At 51.4% G+C, this 17,557-nt stretch overlaps 1 protein-coding gene and 1 long non-coding RNA gene across 4 annotated transcripts in view; one reads left to right on the forward strand and one right to left on the reverse strand.

Annotated features, from left to right (window-relative positions):
* Positions 1 to 290: 290 nt before the first annotated feature.
* LOC135177452 (uncharacterized) lies at positions 291 to 2,755 on the reverse strand. Its single transcript, XR_010303066.1, has 3 exons — positions 2,702 to 2,755; positions 1,850 to 2,133; positions 291 to 887 (listed from the first exon to the last, which is right to left on the reverse strand). It is a non-coding gene; the product is annotated as an uncharacterized LOC135177452 (long non-coding RNA).
* DNAJC6 (DnaJ heat shock protein family (Hsp40) member C6) overlaps positions 2,151 to 17,557 on the forward strand; it is a 61,683-nt gene continuing 46,276 nt past the window's right edge. Inside the window, exons 1-2 of one of the 3 annotated variants that reach the window (XM_064147429.1) lie at positions 2,151 to 2,459; positions 16,746 to 16,887. In XM_064147429.1, the coding sequence (XP_064003499.1) occupies positions 16,875 to 16,887 (13 nt within the window). In that variant the 5' untranslated portion in view covers positions 2,151 to 2,459; positions 16,746 to 16,874. Of the gene's footprint in view, positions 2,460 to 16,670; positions 16,888 to 17,557 lie in introns of those variants that run through there. The other 2 variants (XM_064147428.1, XM_064147427.1) reach the window with 2 other exon arrangements.

Genomic DNA, 17,557 nt, shown 5'->3' on the forward strand with positions numbered 1-17,557 from the left:
TGCCCTGGGCAGCCTGGGCCAAGCCTTGACAACCCTCAAGGGGAAAAAAATGTGTTGCTCAGGTCCAACCTAAACCTGCCCTGGGGCAACTTGAGGCCATTTCCTCTTGTCCTGTCACTTCTGTCACTTGTTCCTTGGGAAAAGAGACCAACCCCCACCTGGCTCCAACCCTCTCTCAGGGAGTTGTTAGAGAGCCTGAAGGTCTCCCCTTGGCCGCTGTTTCTCCAGGCTGAACGACTCCAGTTCCTTATCAGACCTGTTCCCCAGACCCTTCACCAGCTTTGGGCTTGGGCACAATGCTGCTCTTTGGGTCCTATCTTACAATCAGCTCCTTTAATTGATCCAATCCAAAACATCAGTAAAAAAGCCCAGTTGCAACCCTCTGAGGCTGCATCCTTGTTGCACATAAAGTGGTTTTTATTCTCCCATTTAGGTTCCCCCAGCAGAAACACAGGAGAGCATTAGGCACAGCAAGGCTCTGGCTGTTGCCTGTGCCTTGTCTAATCCCTCACATGTATTGGGGCAGAGGGAATTAAAAGCCATAAGCTGAGGTGCCCCCGCCCATCACTGCTGGTTTGCAGATCCAGGCCTTTTTTTGCCTTGTTTCTTCCTGCCTTTTTTTTTTTTCCTTCCCTCCCTTCTAATTCCCAAATAGCAGCTTGAGGCCCTCAGGCTCATGTTTGGAGTAAGCAGAGACTCTGAAATGATTAGGAGGAATAAAAACCAGGGTGATAAGGAGCAAAAGCAGAGGCACAGCCAAGGCTTGGTCTTGGCATCCATGGGTGAAGGAGCTGAGGCTGGTGGGAGGGCTGTGGGTGGTGCCTGGGCGGTCAGGGTCGCGGCCATCCCGAGGCAGAGAACGGTTGAATGCCCCTGTACAACTCCATCTGAGGGTTTCAAGGGCAGATAAACACAAGGAGGAAAAAGCTATGTAAGCTAGAAAATGCTCTAAATCCAAAAGTGGAGATCAAAAAGCATAGGAATAAGTGACAAGTACCACACTCAAGCTGATGCCAAAGCCTTAGCTTTCCCCAAGTGCTGTCAGGGCGGCTGAGGTGGCACAAGGCTGAGTGTCCCCTTCCCTTCACGCATCAGGGTGCCTCCAGACACCCCACCTGGGGGGATGGTTCTCCTCAGGGCACTTGCACCCAAACCTGGTGTGGCTAGCAAAGCAAACAAACCACCCTGGCACTAGCAGAGCAGTGTGTCCCTGCAGGGCATTTCAGAGCAACATGGAGAGCATCAAAATCCCCACCTGTCTCTGGCATTTGTGTATACTGAGCAATGCCCATACCTCAGCTAAGGCTTGGGGCATGTTCTTGATTTGCTTTCTGCCCTCTGCTCTGCTTGTTTACAGCCCAGTTGTTTTAACTTGTCCCTTCATCTGTCTGCCCCGGGACATTGCCTTGGACTTCCCCATCAGTCGTTATCCTGATCTGCTTCCCCTGGGCATTGTGTGGAGAGAATAAGACTTCTGGGATGCTCTGGTACAGTGGGGATAGGGGATAATTGAGCAGGATATCTGGAATTACACAATCCCAGAATCTCAGCGTGGTGGAATTTGGCTGGGACCTCTGGAGATCATCCACTCCAACCCCCTGCTAAAGCAGGGGCACCCACAGCAGCCTGCCCAGGATCACAATGTCCAGGTGGGTTTGGAAGCTCTCCAGAGAAGGAGACTCCACAACCTCTCTGGGCAGCCTGCTCCAGGGCTCCAGCACCCTCACAGCAAAGAATTTCCTCCTCCTGTTCAGGTGGAACCTCCTGGGTTCCAGTTTGTGTCCACTGCCCCTTGTCCTGTTGCCTAGCACCAGTGAAAAGATTCTGTCCCCAGTCTCTTGCACCTCACCTTTTAGCTGCTGATCGGCATTGAGAACATCCCCCCTCAGTCTGCATGTCTCCAGGCTAACCAGCCCCCGGTCTCTGACCACTGACCCCTGCTTGGAAGCGATGTCGCCGCTGGTTTGCCACCCACCGCATCTGCATTTATGCTCCGATGAAGATTTGGGGGCAGTCAGCAGCCGTGTACAGGCCGTGCTGGCTGCCTGGCTAGCCAGGGAAGTGTCTCAACCAGCACCTCAGCCCATCCCCAGCTCTGCAAAGCTCCGACACGTCACATCCCAAGGATTGCACCTTCGCAAAAAAAAAAGAGGAGAGAGATTGGGTTGGCACTCGCTGGCTCAGCCCTGCCGGCTCCAGATCCCACTCCAGGCCACGTTTTGGAAGATGTGATATGTCCGCCTCCATCCCCGTCCTTCCCTGAGTCTCCCTAATCCCAAACAGCCCCCGGCAGCAGCTCGCAGGCAGCAGCCGCTCCAGCCATGGCTGCTGTCACCCCGTGACCCGGGAGCGATGACGAGCGGCGGGCGGCGGGCGCTGGGGACCGCAGCCGGGCTGCCCACCGCTCTGCCGCAGCAGCGGGCGGCGGGGCAGAAGGATGCACGCCTCTGAGGAGCAAGGTGAGCAGAGCTTAGCCCAGAGTGGGGCACGACGGGGGGAGAGCCAGAGGATGCCCCGCCGGCAAAGGGGGCTGCTGTTTATGGCAGGCTTGTGCTGAGTAATCGCCGGGGCGAGGCGGCAAATCCTGCCCCAGCGCCGCGTTATGCAATAGCTCGGAGGGCACCGCGCTGCAAGCTGCTGCTCCTGCCAGGGTAGCACACCGGGCTGGTGCTAGGGGGCTGAAATCGGGGGGGGCGTCTACCTGGGCTTATAGTCCTGGGAGACCTCCAGCTGCCTCCTGCGATGTGGTGGAGTCACCGTCCCTGGGGCAGTTCAAGGCAAGGTTGGACGTGGCACTTGGTGCCATGGTCTAGCCTTGAGCTGTGTGGTAAAGGGTTGGACTTGATGATCTGTGAGGTCTCTTCCAACCCTGATGATACTGTGATACTGTAACTCCATCAGCATCTCCTCTTGCACCCCAAAACGGGGGGCTGTGTATGGTAGGGCTGGGTAAAGCCAGATGGGCATGGTACCTACGGCAACCCAAAATAAAGTGATTTTCAGGCTTAGATCTGCACCGTGCTCCTGTTTTGTAGCTTACATCTTGTGGCTCAGATCTGATAGCTTGCATCTTGTAGCTTACATCTTGTAGCTTATATCCTGTAGCTTAGATCTTGTTTAGATCTTGTAGCTTCTATTTTGGAGCTTAGATCTTGCAGTATAGATCTTGGAGCTTGTATCTTGGAGCTTGTATTTTCGTAGCTTATATTTTGTAGTTTGCATCTCGGGTCTTATACCTTGCATTTGGTTACTCACATCTTGTGTCTTGTATTTTCATAGCTTATATTTTGCAGTTTGCATCTCGGGTCTTATACTTTGTATTTGGTTACTTACATCTTGTATCTTGTATTTTTTGCAGCTTGTGTTTTGTAGCTTATATCTTGGAGCCTGTATTTTGTGCTTTGCACCCTGGGTCTTCTATCTTGCAGCTTACACCTTGTGGCATATGTTTTGTTACTTATACCTTGTGGCTTATATTTTGGAGATAAGATCCTGGAGCCTGCATCTTGGAGTTTATGTTTTGGAGCTTATATTTTCTAGCTTATATCTTGTAGTTTATATCTTGGAGCTTGCAGCTTATATCTGAACACAACTATACTTCCTACAAGAAGGGGCAGTTGGATGTATGGAAGTATTTAAGAGCTGCTATAAAATACCAATGTCCAGCCTTTTGCAGCACAGCCACTGTGAAGCTGACCTTCAATCCCTCCCACCCCCCTCCCCAATTTTATAATGCAGAGGCAAACACAGAGATGCCTTCTCTTTAAAATCCTTGTTTCAGGCCAGAAAGAAGGGGGGGAAATAGCTAGTTACATGCATACACCATTGCCTGAGCCACGGGCTTGCTGAGCCAGCCCCGGCCAGGGTGCTCTGGGAGGGGACAGCAGGGACAGCCTGCTCCCCACTGCTGATCCAGGTAGGTGTTTATCCCCCTTGACATCACCCCTGGGAGCTCCATCACTTTAAATCAGGCCAAACATGAATGCCTTGCTGATGTATTTGTGGCTTGATGTTACTATAGTTTTATTTTGGATATTGCCAAGGAGAGCAGGAGAAGGAGGAGAGGGAGAAGGAGGAGGGTGAGGAATATTTTGGAGAGTGTCCCCCCCCCAAGCTCTGCAAACTCCATTTACTCCCTTCTGCCTTTTTAGACTAGGGCCTCCATCTTCTGACATGCCTTCAAGCACGGATTTCTCTTAGTCATAGCCTTCCCCGAGGGAAAATAAATAATAAATAATACAAAATATTAATCAGGGCACCGAGTAATCGAGATGGCTCAGGCAGCACAGAGGCAACCCAGCCTGCACTATATTTAGCTGGCCATGACACAGCCAGCTTGTTTATGATCCCAGAAAACGCTTCCTGGAGCTGATGGATGCAGCATATAGGAGCAGGCTTTAAGGAGGAGCTGTCAGCTGTCCTTGAGCGCCGGGTTTTGCCTGCGTGCCCGCCGGCAGTGTAAGCACCAACCTTTCGTTGCTGACTCCACTAATCCTGCCCTGCTGCAGATTAAGGCTGGGGCCTCTTGCTGCACCCACTCTGCACCCATCCCCAAAGCTGCGTTTGGGTTTTTTTGGGGGGAGTAGGATTTGCTAAAATCCATCCTGCTTCACTGCAAAATTAGGGTGGTAGCCCTGGGGCATGTGTGGAAAAGGGAGTTGATGGATCGTGTGGCAGAGAGTTTGGAACCCAGATGTGCTACTTAGGTTTTGAGATCAAAATTGGCATTTCAGGGTTTGGATTGTCCTGCTGCATCTGCTCTGCACCCATCCCCAAAGCTGCATTTGGTTTGGGGGAGGGGAGGAGGTAGCTTTTACTAAAATCCATCTTGCTCCACTGCAAAATTAGGGTGGTAGCCCTGGGGCATGTGTGGGAAGGGGGATTGATGGATCATAGCAGTGGACAGTTTGGCAAGAGTTGTGCTGCTCTGTTTTGGGGATCAAAATTGGGGTAGCATGGCTTGTGGCTTCCGTGCCGACACAACGGGGCTGTGTTTTACCACGCCCCCAGCCCTGCTTGGCTGGCCAAAATTCGCCTTGCTAAGGCAGTGAGCACCACCAGCACGCGAGGGATGCAGCAAAAGGTATAACTCGAGCATCTGTAGTGAACAGCTGGAGCCAGAGAGATGCTGCAGAGATGGGGAGATGTCTGAAACCACTGTGGAGCTGCTCACAGCAGGCTGGTCATTGCTGGGTGTGTGGCACCCCCCAGCACTCAGATTTGGAGGAGAACAATCCCTGGTTGTAGGCAACATGGTGTGGCAATCCCAGCTGGGACTGTACCAGGCCCAGACACTCTCACTGCCATTCACCATAAAAATTGGATTATAGATGTTTTCCAGGGGGGATAAAGCAGCCACGGGAAGCTCTCCAGATTAAAATGCTATAAATACTGCTAAAAAGAAATGTTTCTACTAAATGCTAAGCTATGTTTTATGGCCTCTATAGTGATTTATGTCACATGAACTTCTGTTTTGGTAGGTGCTGTAACCAACAGAGAGAATTCTTTCTCCTGAAGGAACTGCCTTCAGTAACCAGGAATAATAAGGGTGGGAAAGGACACCATTTGCATCCCCGAATCATGTCTGGGAAGCAGAGAGATGGAGAAATTGGATGCACAGAACAAAAGCCTGCAGGGAAACCGAGGCAAGGGCCAGGATTTTCTCCAAAGTCTCTGAAATGGGAGTTTTGCCATGCAGTTTGTTCCCTTCTCTAGACCATGTTTCAAAGGAAAAACAAAAGCCCCAAACACTTGAATTCCTTTTCCAAGGAATAGTTTTCATGGAGAAGTTTGCAGGAGGAGCAGTTTGCTTTCTAGCTAGCAAAGGTTCCTCAGCAGAATGGTGACTGTGTGTGGTCTTCTTTAAGGCACCACAGGGTAGGATGTGGGCAGGTTCTCTGACTCTGCACACATTTACTCCTGGCATTTGCTTTCATAGAATCATTTTGATTGGAAGAGACCTTTGAGATAATCCAGTCCAACCATTTTCCACCCCAAAAGACTACTGAAGGTAAAGTGGAACACATCCATGCTTCCCAGCCTGGGAGCCACAAGGTATACTTACTCTAAAGCCACGTTATGTAGACTGGGCCCTGTGGTGTTACTTTAATGTGCGTGATCATAGATTCTTTCTTGCCTTAAATGGCAGTGAAATTCGAAGCTGGATCTAAGTGGCACTGTGAGTTTCCTGTAGCTCTGTGACACAATGATAGAATCATTTCAGTTGGAAAAGATCTCGAAGGTCATTGAGCCCAAACAACAACCAAACACCACCATGGTCATTAAACCATGCCTGAAAGTGCCATGTCTACATATGGAGGGTTTGTGAACCCCTCCAGGGATGGTCACTCCACCACCTCCCTGGACAGCCTGTTCCAATGCCTAACCACTCCTTCAGGAAAGAAAATCTTCCTAATGTCCAACCTAAACTTCCCCTGGTACAATTTCAGGCCATTTCCTCTTGTCCTGTCACTTGTTACTCAGAAGAGTCCAACCCTTGCTTGGCTCCAACCTCCTTTCAGGGAGTGATAGGGAGCAAAGAGGTCTCTCCTCAGCCTCCTTTTCTCCAGACTAGACAACCCCAGTTCCTTCAGATGGTCCTCCCCAGCCTTGTTCTCCAGATCCTCCACCAGCTTTCTTACTCTGAAACCATTCCAGCACCTGAATGTCCTTCTTGTCATAAGAGGCAAAACTGAACCCAATAATGCCCAGTATCCCTGGCTCTAGGCTCTTTGCAGCCTTCGGGAGAGCATCCCACAGCGTGGAGCAGCTTACAGCAGTGCAGGAGGCATCGCTGGGAGAGGAAAATTGCTCTGAATCCTTTTTTGCTGAGTCAAGCACAGCTTCAGCTAGGTCTTGACAGAGCTCTTCTACGGCCTGGTGTCTTGAAGGCATCCCAGCAATGCACTCCCAGTCAAAGCCGCCAAGCCGTGGGATCCACGAGAGGTTGATTCACAAGGGGCTGATTCAGTTAGTAGTGAAGGAAATAGCAAAGAGGAGGTTGGTACCCTTTGTGGTGTCAATGAGGAGAGGGATGAGGGCGTTCACACCCAGCCCGGCTTAAAGGGGCTGTGGCATCACTGCGAACCAGACTCCCGGCTCATGCACGGCTGAATTTACAGCCTGCACCCAAAGGCAGGGCAATCTGCTGCAAGCTATTCCCACGCCAATGCAACTGGGCGTCTCTGCCCTTGAATCAGGTCCAAGCTGTTCTCTCCAAGCTGCAGAGTGCTGTGTGGATTGAAAGCAGCAGCAGCAGCAGCAGGGGAGACAGCAGTATCTGGGGTCTGCTGTGGAAATGAGGAGTGGATACAAATCTGAGCCCAAACAGCATCAGCTAAGTGTGGTGCAGGACCACAGGCAGGAGGCCATGCAATCATGGACTGGTTTGGGTTGAAAGGCACCTTAAAGGTCGTCTAGTCCACCCCCCTTGCAGCCGGCAGGGACAGCTGCAACTAGAGCAGGTTGCTCAGAGCCTCAGAAAACTTGACCTGGACTAGTTCCAGGGATGGGACAGCTACCAACTCTCTGGACAACCTGGGCCAGGCTCTCACCACCCTCAGAGTAAAAAATGTCTTCCTCATATCTAGTCTAGATATTGTACACCAAGACAGACACAATTTTGTGCTGTTCTGCACAGCAGCTAGAACAACAAACCTCTGATAATAGAAGTTTTCCTACTAGTCTAAGTCCCACGCTACTAAAATTTGTAAGGAGGTAGAACCGCTTTAATGTTCCATCACCACCTGATGTGGCCCTGAGCAACCTGATCTAGCTGGAGGTGTCTCTGCTGGCTGCAGGGACATTGGACAAGATGACCTTTGAGGGTCCCTTCCAACCTGATGCAGTCTGTGATTCTGTGAGATGTGCTGGGTTTCTGGCAAGCCTTCCTGTGCTATCAGACACTTCATCCTCCTAAATGTTCTCAGCTAGACCTCACTTACGTATCCATGAGAAACTACCCCTTTGAAGCTTGGAGTGTGGAAACTCATCCTTTGGCCTGTTCCCTCAAGGAAAACTCTCATCCCATACATCCTAAAATGGAGGAAGTGGTGGAAGTGAGAGAGGTGGGCTGGCATGGCACAGGCTGGCAGTGCCATCTATAATTCCCCTTCTGTTTTTATGGGCTTACTGTGTGGAGGGGTCCACGGAGCTACAGGGGAGCAATGACCTGACTGTATCATATTGTTTGCAGGAGCCTGACCTTGAGCTCCGCAGCAGCAGTTAGAATCATAGAATGGTATGGGTTAGAACTGACCTTCGAGATCTAGTTCCAGCTTCTCTGCACTGAGCAGGAACATCTGCAACTAGAGCAGGCTTCTCAGAGCCCCAAACAATTTGACCTGGAATGGTTCTGGGAATGAAGCATCCACAACCTCTCTGGGCAAACTGTTCCATCGTACTACCACCCTTGCAGTGAAGAACTTCATCCTTACATCTCATCTTCATCTCTTCTCTTTCATAACTCACTTGCTTGTATGATTTTTCTCCTTGTTTTCCCACCACCCATTTTCCATGGCAAACAATCATGTGCTGGAAAGAAATCTCAAATTACAGCTTGGACTTCTTCTTTCCCTTTAAAAAGATAAAAGATTTGGGCAACAGATTGTTTGAAATGTAAATCCTAATGCAAGCTGCAGCCTGTAAGTGCAGGAGTTAGTAACTCAGCTTTGGAACTCCTTGTAAGTTGGAAGTAGCCAGGTTTAGTAGAGATGAGCTGTTTCCAGCATCTGTGTGCTGCTGCCCTGGTATGTCTCCTCTAGTAGGGGTCACACACATATCCCCAGGCTAGCACAGAGGTTTAGGAAGGATGTGCCCAGATATCTCTTGGTATTAGCCATTTACAGCTCAGTGATGGGGGGCTTGCCATAGTGGGGCTTGGGAGTGCTGGTGGGCAACAAGTCCACCATGAGCCAGATATGGGTCCTCATGGCCAGGAAAGCAAATGGTCTCATGGGGTGCATTAGGAAGAGTGGGGCCAGCAGGTTAAGGGAGGTTCTCTCTCTCCACTCTGCCCTAGGGATGATGCATCTGGAGTATGGGGTCCAGTTCTGGACTCCCCAGTTCAAGAGAGACTGAGAAGTACTGGAGAGAATCCAGTGGGGGCTACAGAGATGCTGAGGGGCCTGGAGCAGCTCTGTGAGGAGGAAAGGCTGAGAGCCCTGGAGGGGCTGAGCCTGCAGAAGAGCAGCTTGGGAGGGGATCTGATCAATGCTCAGGAGGAGCTAAAGGACCTGTGGGGGCAAGAGGATGGGGCCAGACTCTTCTCAGCTGTGCCCAGTGACAGGACAGGGGCAACAGGCACAAACTGGAACCCAGGAGGTTCCATCTGAACAGGAGGAGAAAATTCTTTGGTATGAGGGTGCCAGAGCCCTGGAGCATGTTGCCCAGAGAGGCTGTGGAGTCTCCTTGTCTGGAGAGCTTCAAAACCCACCTGGCCATTGTGATGCTGGGCAAGCTGCCCAGGCAAGCCTTCTCCCAGCCAGCCAGCAACAGAACGAGGGGACACAGTCTCAAGTTGTGCCGGGGGAAGTCTAGGCTGGATGTTAGGAGGAAGTTCTTCACACAGAGAGTGATTGGCATTGCAATAGGCTGCCCAGGGAGGTGGTGGAGTCACCATCCCTGAAGGAGTTCAAGAGAAGATTGGATGAGGCACTTAGTGCCATGGTCTAGTTGACTGGATAGGGCTGGGTGCTAGGTTGGACTGGATGAGCTTGGAGGTCTCTCCCAACCTGGTTGATTCTATGATTCTAAGCTGCTAGAGGTGCCTCTGCTTTAGCAGGGAGGTTGGACTGGAAGATCTCCAGAGGTTCTTTCCAGCCCCTACAATGTTGGGATTTTGTGGTTCTGTGAAAATACCTGATTCTTATCTTGGTATCTGATTTTGGCCTCGGGAATTGTATGAATGGCTGCAGAGCCTCCAATTTTCCAACAGTCTGCAGGCTGAGGACTTCCTGAGTGACCACTGATACATAGCTACTTAATGGCCCCTTATAGATTTGTTTTCCCCATCTATTTCTCTCCCCTCTTTCTGAATCATGGACATCTTTAGTGTCTACAACAGCCCCTGGCGAGCATCTCCATAGCTCAGCATTGCTGAGGAGCCAGTCAAGTCCTTGAATACTCTTGACACAAGTCCTGGGCTGCAGTGAGTAAGTTGTGTCTCATTCCTGACAGCCCTTCAGCAGGACTAAAAGGCAAGAAGTAAAAAGTCTGCAGTCAGAGCAATGCACTTCATGGTGTGTGCTGCCAGGGTGAGAAGATGAGAAATAAGAGAAGACAACAGTCAAAGATGAGGCACATCTTAAGTCAGTGGAAAACAAAATAATGCTAAGCAGCCATGCAGACTGCCTGGTGTGCCTCAAATGATTTGCCAGATGAGAAAGGCAAGAGCAACTTCATCCAGGTGAGCACGGTGAGACTCCACCTGCAGTGCTGGGGCCAGCTCTGGAGCCCTCAGCATGGCACAGACAGGGACCTGTTGGAGCGGAGGATGGAGGAAGCCACAGCAGTGATGGGAGGGCTGGAAGCTCTCTGTGTGAGGCCAGGCTGAGAGAGTTGGAATAGTTCAGCCTGGAGAAGGCTCCAGGGAGACCTGCTGGTGGCCTTTTAGTGCTTAAAGTGGATGATCAGAAAGCTGGGGGCAGAGGTCTGAGCAGGACCTGCTGGGACAGGACAAGGGGTGATGGTTTGCACTAAAAAGAGGGAGATTTAGACTAGAAAATGAGAGGAATTTTTTTACCTTGAGGGTGGTGAGATCCTGTCCCAGGTTTCCCAGAGAGGTGGGAGATGGCCCATCCCTGGAACCACTCCAGGTTGTTTGGATTGTATCAGGTGGCCTTAGTTAGCTGTTGGGGATTCTGAAAAAAGACACCAAAAGATTAAAGATGACCTCCTTTCGAGGTGGAATTGTTTTGGCTCTCAGTGTGGGTTTGCTTTTGTTTCTCACTGTGAGGGAAAAGCAGTACTCAAAGTTGACAAGAAGCAGGTGAGTCGAGTGGAGAGCAGCAGATGCAATCAGGAGGCAACACCTTCTCAAAGCTAACTGAAATGGTGCTGAGAGGAAGGGAGTGTTGGCTGTAATCAGTACTACTGCCTTTGCTTAACCAGAGCCAAAGAAGTGGCTCCTGTTTGAAATGCTGGGAGCTCTGGAGACCTTCAAAATCCAGGGAGTGGAGATGCTGGTGTCAGTGCTCCCTGAGGCGGTGGGTGGTGGGATAGACTCTTCTCCGAAGTGTATTGTGGAATGGTTTGGGTGGGAAGAGACTTTCAAAGATGATCCAGTGTAAGGAATGAGTACTTGTTGAAGCAAAATTGTTGTGGCACGGGTCCAAGAGGAAAGACTCAACAGAAGCATGGGGTGGTGCTCTTGCTTTTCTGCTGGAAGAGTGCTGTGGGAACTGTGGACAAAGCTGAATCCTGTGGGCCGTGTCCTTCTCTGGCCCCCTGGCTCCTGTTGGGGTGACTGGGGAAGGGCTTGATTTTAGGTTTGGCCTGGTTTTGTCAGGACGTGAGGTTCTGGGGGGTAAGCATGATGCTGTCCTAGACACAGTGGTCAGTGCTATCAGTTCTACACCCATCTAGTTTATAGGGTAGGGAAGATGCCTGTTCTACAGCAAGCTGTTGATGGTAGATGAGGTGTCAAAATCTCAGTGCTTTGCTCTCAAGTGTGCCCAGTGATGGTCATGCCATAGAACTGGGTGCCAAGCAACCTACAAAGGTAGTGACTGGGCTCTTTAGTCAAAATACTTCAGTTTGGGTTAGCTTCCTTCTGGTAGCAAAGTGGTTCCTAGAGCAGCTCAGATCCTTGATAATGTGGTAGCATGTGATGGGGTGGGTTCTGGGTTGCTAAAGGGTTCTCCAGGACATAACCATGGCCAGTGCCACCTGGCAAGGTTTGAAGGAAGGTGAGCAGTGACAAAGAGCTTGCATGGTTTGTTTGTTTTCAGAGTCCACTTTATAGCTTCCTTGGCAAAGGAGTGCTGAAGGTAGCCCGAGCTCAGGCTTCTGTGAATTAAGGTAATCTGCAGATTTGAAGAGGGAAAAGACAAAAATGTTGATTCTCTAGAGTGTGTTTTGGTGACCCAGTGTCCCAGTGCAAGGAAAGGTGCGTGTCAGTGTGAGGACATGGGTAAGAGAAATCCTTGTACCTCGGGCTGCAGAGAAGAAGAGCTGCCCGGTGCAGCAGTATGCACTAGAAGGATGAATTGTGCTTGATGAGCAGGAAAGATGTTTGTAGAGTCATAGAATCATTTCGAGTCAAAGAGACCTTTAAGACCACTGAGTCCATCCATTAACCCAGCACTAACCCATGTCCCCCAGCACCACATCTACACAGCCTTGAGACCTCTCCAGGGATGGGGATTCCACCATTGCCCTGGTCAGCCTGGGCCAGGCCTTGACAACCCTTTTAGGGAAGAAATTATTCCTCATGTCCAACCTAAACTTCCCCTGGTGCAACTTGACACTATATCCTCTGGTCCTATCACTTCTTCCTTGGGAGAAGAGAGACCAGTCCCCATCTGGCTCCAACTCTCTTTCAGTGAGGTGTGGAGAATGCAAGGGTCTTCCCTCAGCCTCCTTTTCCCCAGGCTGAGCAATCCCAGCTGCCAGCACAGTTGATACCTCCCATATACACCCCCATGGACACACACCTGGGTCTGGACTCCTTGCAGGAGCACTTTGCGTAGGAAGAGTTTATTACTCGCAGCAGAGTAAGTTGGGGAAAAATGTTTAGTTTATTGAGTTCCAAGGGTGCTGCTCCAGGTATCCAATTAATTTCCAAGTTCTATTTGTAGTTCTTGCAACACTCCATGGTTTAAATGAATTAATGATGAATTCAGAGGATAATATTTCACCTTAACTGTTCATCTAGTTGGAGGAGAGGTGGGAGAAAAAAAAAGGAATTGCACCTCAGTGTAGTTGGTGCTTGATTACAGCAATGAAAAGAGACTTTACCCAGGAGAGCCTCAACTCAGGCAGAGTTAGTGGCTGGCAAATCAATTGACATTTCCAAGGTCAGTAACAGGGAGAGAGTTTGTCTCTCCTGAGTCTTGAGCAACATACAGTCCTCCTTAGCATGTCATTAACATCTCCCACAGCCTTAGTGGCACCTGCCAGCCTCACCACTCTGACACAACTCCTCTACAGTCTGTAGGATCACTAGCCACCGCTCAATAAATCCACAGGGATACTAATCAGCTTCTCTGAGTAGCTGACTCCCTGGGTCATTCTTTCTGTGCCCTCTTCTTTTGAGGGTCACGTGCAGTTCGGCATGTTGTTTGATATGGGGGCTTGTGTGCATTGCATTCTTCATTAGCTGAACCCAAAGGCAGAACAGGGGGAAGAGAGGAATGTTGCTTTATATGTTCTCTTCAGTGAAACCTCCCATAGGGCTGGAAAACTCATGGATAAGTGCAGCTTCAACCAAATCCCACACCCGTGTCCAGAGAAGGGCGACGAGGCTGGGGAGAGGCCTTGAGCACAGCCCTATGAGGAGAGGCTGAGGGAGCTGGGATTGGTTAGCCTGGAGAAGAGGAGGCTCAGGGGTGACCTTATTGCTATCTACAACTACCTGAAGGGTGGTTGTGGCCAGGAGGAGGTTGCTCTCTTCTCTCAGGTGGCCAGCACCAGAACGAGAGGACACAGCCTCAGGCTGCACCAGGGGAAATTTAGGCTGGAGGTGAGGAGAAAGTTCTTCACTGAGAGAGTCATTGGACACTGGAATGGGCTGCCCGGGGAGGTGGTGGAGTCGCCGTCCCTGGGGCTGTTCAAGGCAAGGTTGGACGTGGCACTTGGTGCCATGGTCTAGCCTTGAGCTCTGTGGTAAAGGGTTGGACTTGATGATCTGTGAGGTCTCTTCCAAACCTGATGATACTGTGATACAACGTGCTTCTCTAATCCCATCTTTTTGTGTGCATGGTAACTACAAGCAGAGTGGGTTGGGACTCTGAAGCCTGTTTCCTTCTGCCTCCTCTGCCCCAAGATCCCCCGAAGAGGCTGCTTGGTCCCTGTGGGGTGTCTGTGCTGAGGTTTTACAGAACCCTGGAACTTCAGGCCATGCTGGTGATTCCTCTTTGGGACAGCAAATTATGATCCCCCAAGGTCTGGGACAGGTGTGGAAAGAAATTATTTAATGATGGATTCAATAAGGAGAAGGTATTTTGTGTTCTAAGCGTGAATGTGCTTTGCCTCTGCAGACACAACAGTGGCAACCACACTGGGCAGGAGATGTTGAGCCAAAGATGTGCAAAGAGGCTCCAGTAGGCAGAGGAAGGACACATTCTGGACCTGCTCTGGTACTTGGAGAGGGACAAGGTGAAATTCCCATCGGATTGAGCCTCTCCTAGTGCCTGTGCTATTCTCCTATGAGAATGTTTTCTGTAGGACTTTCCTGTTGCTACCAGTGCTGTGGGTGTCCCTGCTTTAGCTGGGATGATCTCCAGAAGTGCCTTCCAACCTCCACCATGCCAAGATGATGTGATTCAGTAATGAGGGGGTAGAAAGCACACAACTCTAACCTGAAGTTCAAACTGTTGCCACTGCCAGCTGCAAACTGTTTGTCAGGTTAATTTCTTTTACCTGCTGCTTGTAAATCTGCTTGGCTTTTCCCAAGAACATCCTGGGTCACAGATGGACCCTGTCCATGCTGCAGTATACAACTGCAGGAGTTACACAAACAATAGCACTTGAGGAAGCACGGTTAGACCAGCTGCCCACTGCCCTGGAGTGCTAAGCAGGAAAGCTGAGGCCACATGTCAATGATATTTCAAGGTCTGGTGTTACTACCCAAGTGCTTATTGATGTTACGGCTTCAGAAGCAAACCCACACTATTTTTCTGAGTGGGGGGCTTGCCTGTCTGCCAGAGGCTGTGCAGGGAGGTGGTGGAGTCACCATCTCTGGAGATATTTAAAAGACATGTGGATGTGGTGCTGAGGGACATGGTTTAGTGGCAGTGGCTTAGCAGCGGTCATGGGATTGCAAGTTCTAGAGGTGAGTAGTTGGTCATGGTGATCTCAAATGACACTTCAACCTCTTCAGTTCGATGATTCTATGGCTCAAAGTATACCTGTGTCTGGATGTTATGGCTTCTTTTTGCCTTTGTTTTACTTTAATTTAAACATAAATCCATTTGGAGTTGCTCAGTAGTGGTCATTTCCTTTGGAGCATCCCCCAGTTCCTTGGCTCTATGTCAAATGAAACAAAGGTCTACCGGCCATGGCTGTAAAATGTGTGGAGCTGAGAGATGGCTCAGCAGCTATTCAAGGAGACACTTTGTGTTGGGCCAAAATCTGTTTACATATGAACAAGCAGAAAATACATTAGAGAGACACAACAACAACGGCTTAGCAACTCGTGGTGGCACTTCTTCAGCTGGGTGCCTGATTTGTGCCCGCTGTGGTGGCTTGCTCACAGGCAGATGTGGTATCATACCAAAGCAGAGATGCTCTTTAGGGTTCTGTAGGCTTGCTGAGGAACAGCTGTGCCATCCCTCTGCCTTTATTCTGCAGAATTGGCAGTGTCAGCCTACAGCTTGGTGACCTTGGCCTGTTCCCAAGGGATGCACCTTTCACTGGCATAACAGATCTTCGTGGTGATCAATGATTCGATGATTTGCCTGTCTAGAGGAAATTGTTCCTGCTTGCGGCAGGGGTTGCAACTAGGCATTCGTTAAGGTCCCTCCTGCTCCATCCTGTTCTGTGATTGCTATTTTAAGAAGTTCTTCACGTCAGCTGTACAGCCTCACCCTTTGAGCTGAAGGACCTCTTTCAGGGCAGGGATGCATCTGTGAGAAGTCCTGTTTCAAAGTGCTCCGGAGAAGGCAGTGGTGCAGACCCGGCGGTTTTTGCAGGCAGTCCACTCGGCTGAGACGCCTCCTGCAGCGATGGGCCAGCTCTGGAGACCTCCACCAGGAGAGACACCGGACCTGAGACAGCCACAGGGATGTCAGCTCTGGAAGCCCTCTGCTGCGAGGCCAGGCTGAGAGAGTTGGGGTTGTTCAGCCTGAAGAAAAGGCCCCAGCGAGACCTTCTAGTGGCCTTTCAGTGCTTCCAGGGGCTGATCAGAAACCTGGGAACAGGCTTTTGGGCATGGCCCCGTGTGACAGAGCAAGGGGGGATGGATTGAAACAGCAGAGGGAGATTCAGACTAGATAAAGAATGCATTTGTTTGAATGTTGAGGGTGGTGAGAGCCCGGCCCAGGGTGCCGAAAGGTGGCAGCTGCCCCATCCCCGGAACCACCGCAGGTCAGGCTGTCTGTCTGGGGCTCCGAGCGACCTGCTCTAGCTGCAGCTGTCCCAGCTGGCTGCGGGGGGGTCGGACTGGGTGACCTTTAAAGGTCCCTTCCCACCCAAACCAATCTGAGACGACGGAAGGGCGTTGGGGCGGGGAGGGACGTTGGATGTCACTGGGGGACCCCCGTGCGCTCCCCGCTCCCTCCATCATCCCCCCCGCACCCACTGGGGCCGGGCGGCAGCCGCCGCTATTGCTTCCGGGCCCCGTAGGGGCGGTCCGGGGCGGTCCGGGCTGCGGGTATCTGGGCGGTGGGGAGGGGTGTCGGAAGGCGGTTCCCGGTGCCGTCCCGCCTATCCCCTCCCCTCGGGGCGGCCGGCACCGCTCCGCCATCCCCTGCTGCCCGCGGCGCTCCGAGAAGCGGAGGGAGCTTCACCCACCCTTTCCACCCTCCATGAGCCTGCTCGGGAGCTACCGGAAAAAGCCCGGTAGTGACGGATATGAATCGTTGCAGCTGGTGGAGAGCGGCGGCGCTGAGGGCGGCGGCGGGGAGAAGCCCGGGGGCAGCGCGGCGGGGAGCGGCCGGAGCCCGGCGCGGCAGCAGCCGCAGCAGCCTCAGCCCCGGGCCGAGGCCGGCAGCACCATGGACAGCTCAGGTAGGGCCGCTCTGCCCCCACGGGGGTCGCGGACACGGGGGTGGAGGTGGGGGGGCTCAGCGTGTCCAGAGCTGGGGACAATAGCGGCTCTTTGTCCAAGGGAGGGCGGGAGGAAAGCACCGTGAGAATCAGCGTCTAATAAGTCATTGGGGTTGGGTCCTCTCTCCAACCCCTGCTGCCACCCCAGGAGTCGAACAAAAAGGTGGTTCTGAAGGTAAAATGGACGGAGGCATAGGGGGCTCCCCCCCCCCCAATGATCTTGGAGCTCTTTTCTAGCGGAAACAATTCTATGATTTATCTCCCAGGATCAGCATCACAGAATCACAGAACGGCTTGGGTTGGAAGGGACCTTAAAGATCATCTAGTTCCACCCTCCTGCCATGGGCAGGGACACTCCCACTAGACCCATCGGCACTGCCTTGTGGGGTTTAGTCTCCCTGAGGAAATGAATTGGGTTAATTCTGGTTGATGATGTGCTGCATGTACCCTTACTGCTGACGGTTGGGCTTGATTGATGATCGTAGAATGACAGAATTACTTTGGTCTTTTCTGAGACCGAGACCAACCCTCGACTCAAAATCACCACAGCCTCTAAACCATGTTCCAAAGCGCCATCTCCACAGGTTTCTTGAACACCTCCATGGATGGAGACTCCACCACCTCCCTGGGC

The sequence above is a fragment of the Pogoniulus pusillus genome, chromosome 8 (genome assembly GCF_015220805.1).
Source record: "Pogoniulus pusillus isolate bPogPus1 chromosome 8, bPogPus1.pri, whole genome shotgun sequence".
NCBI lineage: Eukaryota > Metazoa > Chordata > Aves > Piciformes > Lybiidae > Pogoniulus > Pogoniulus pusillus.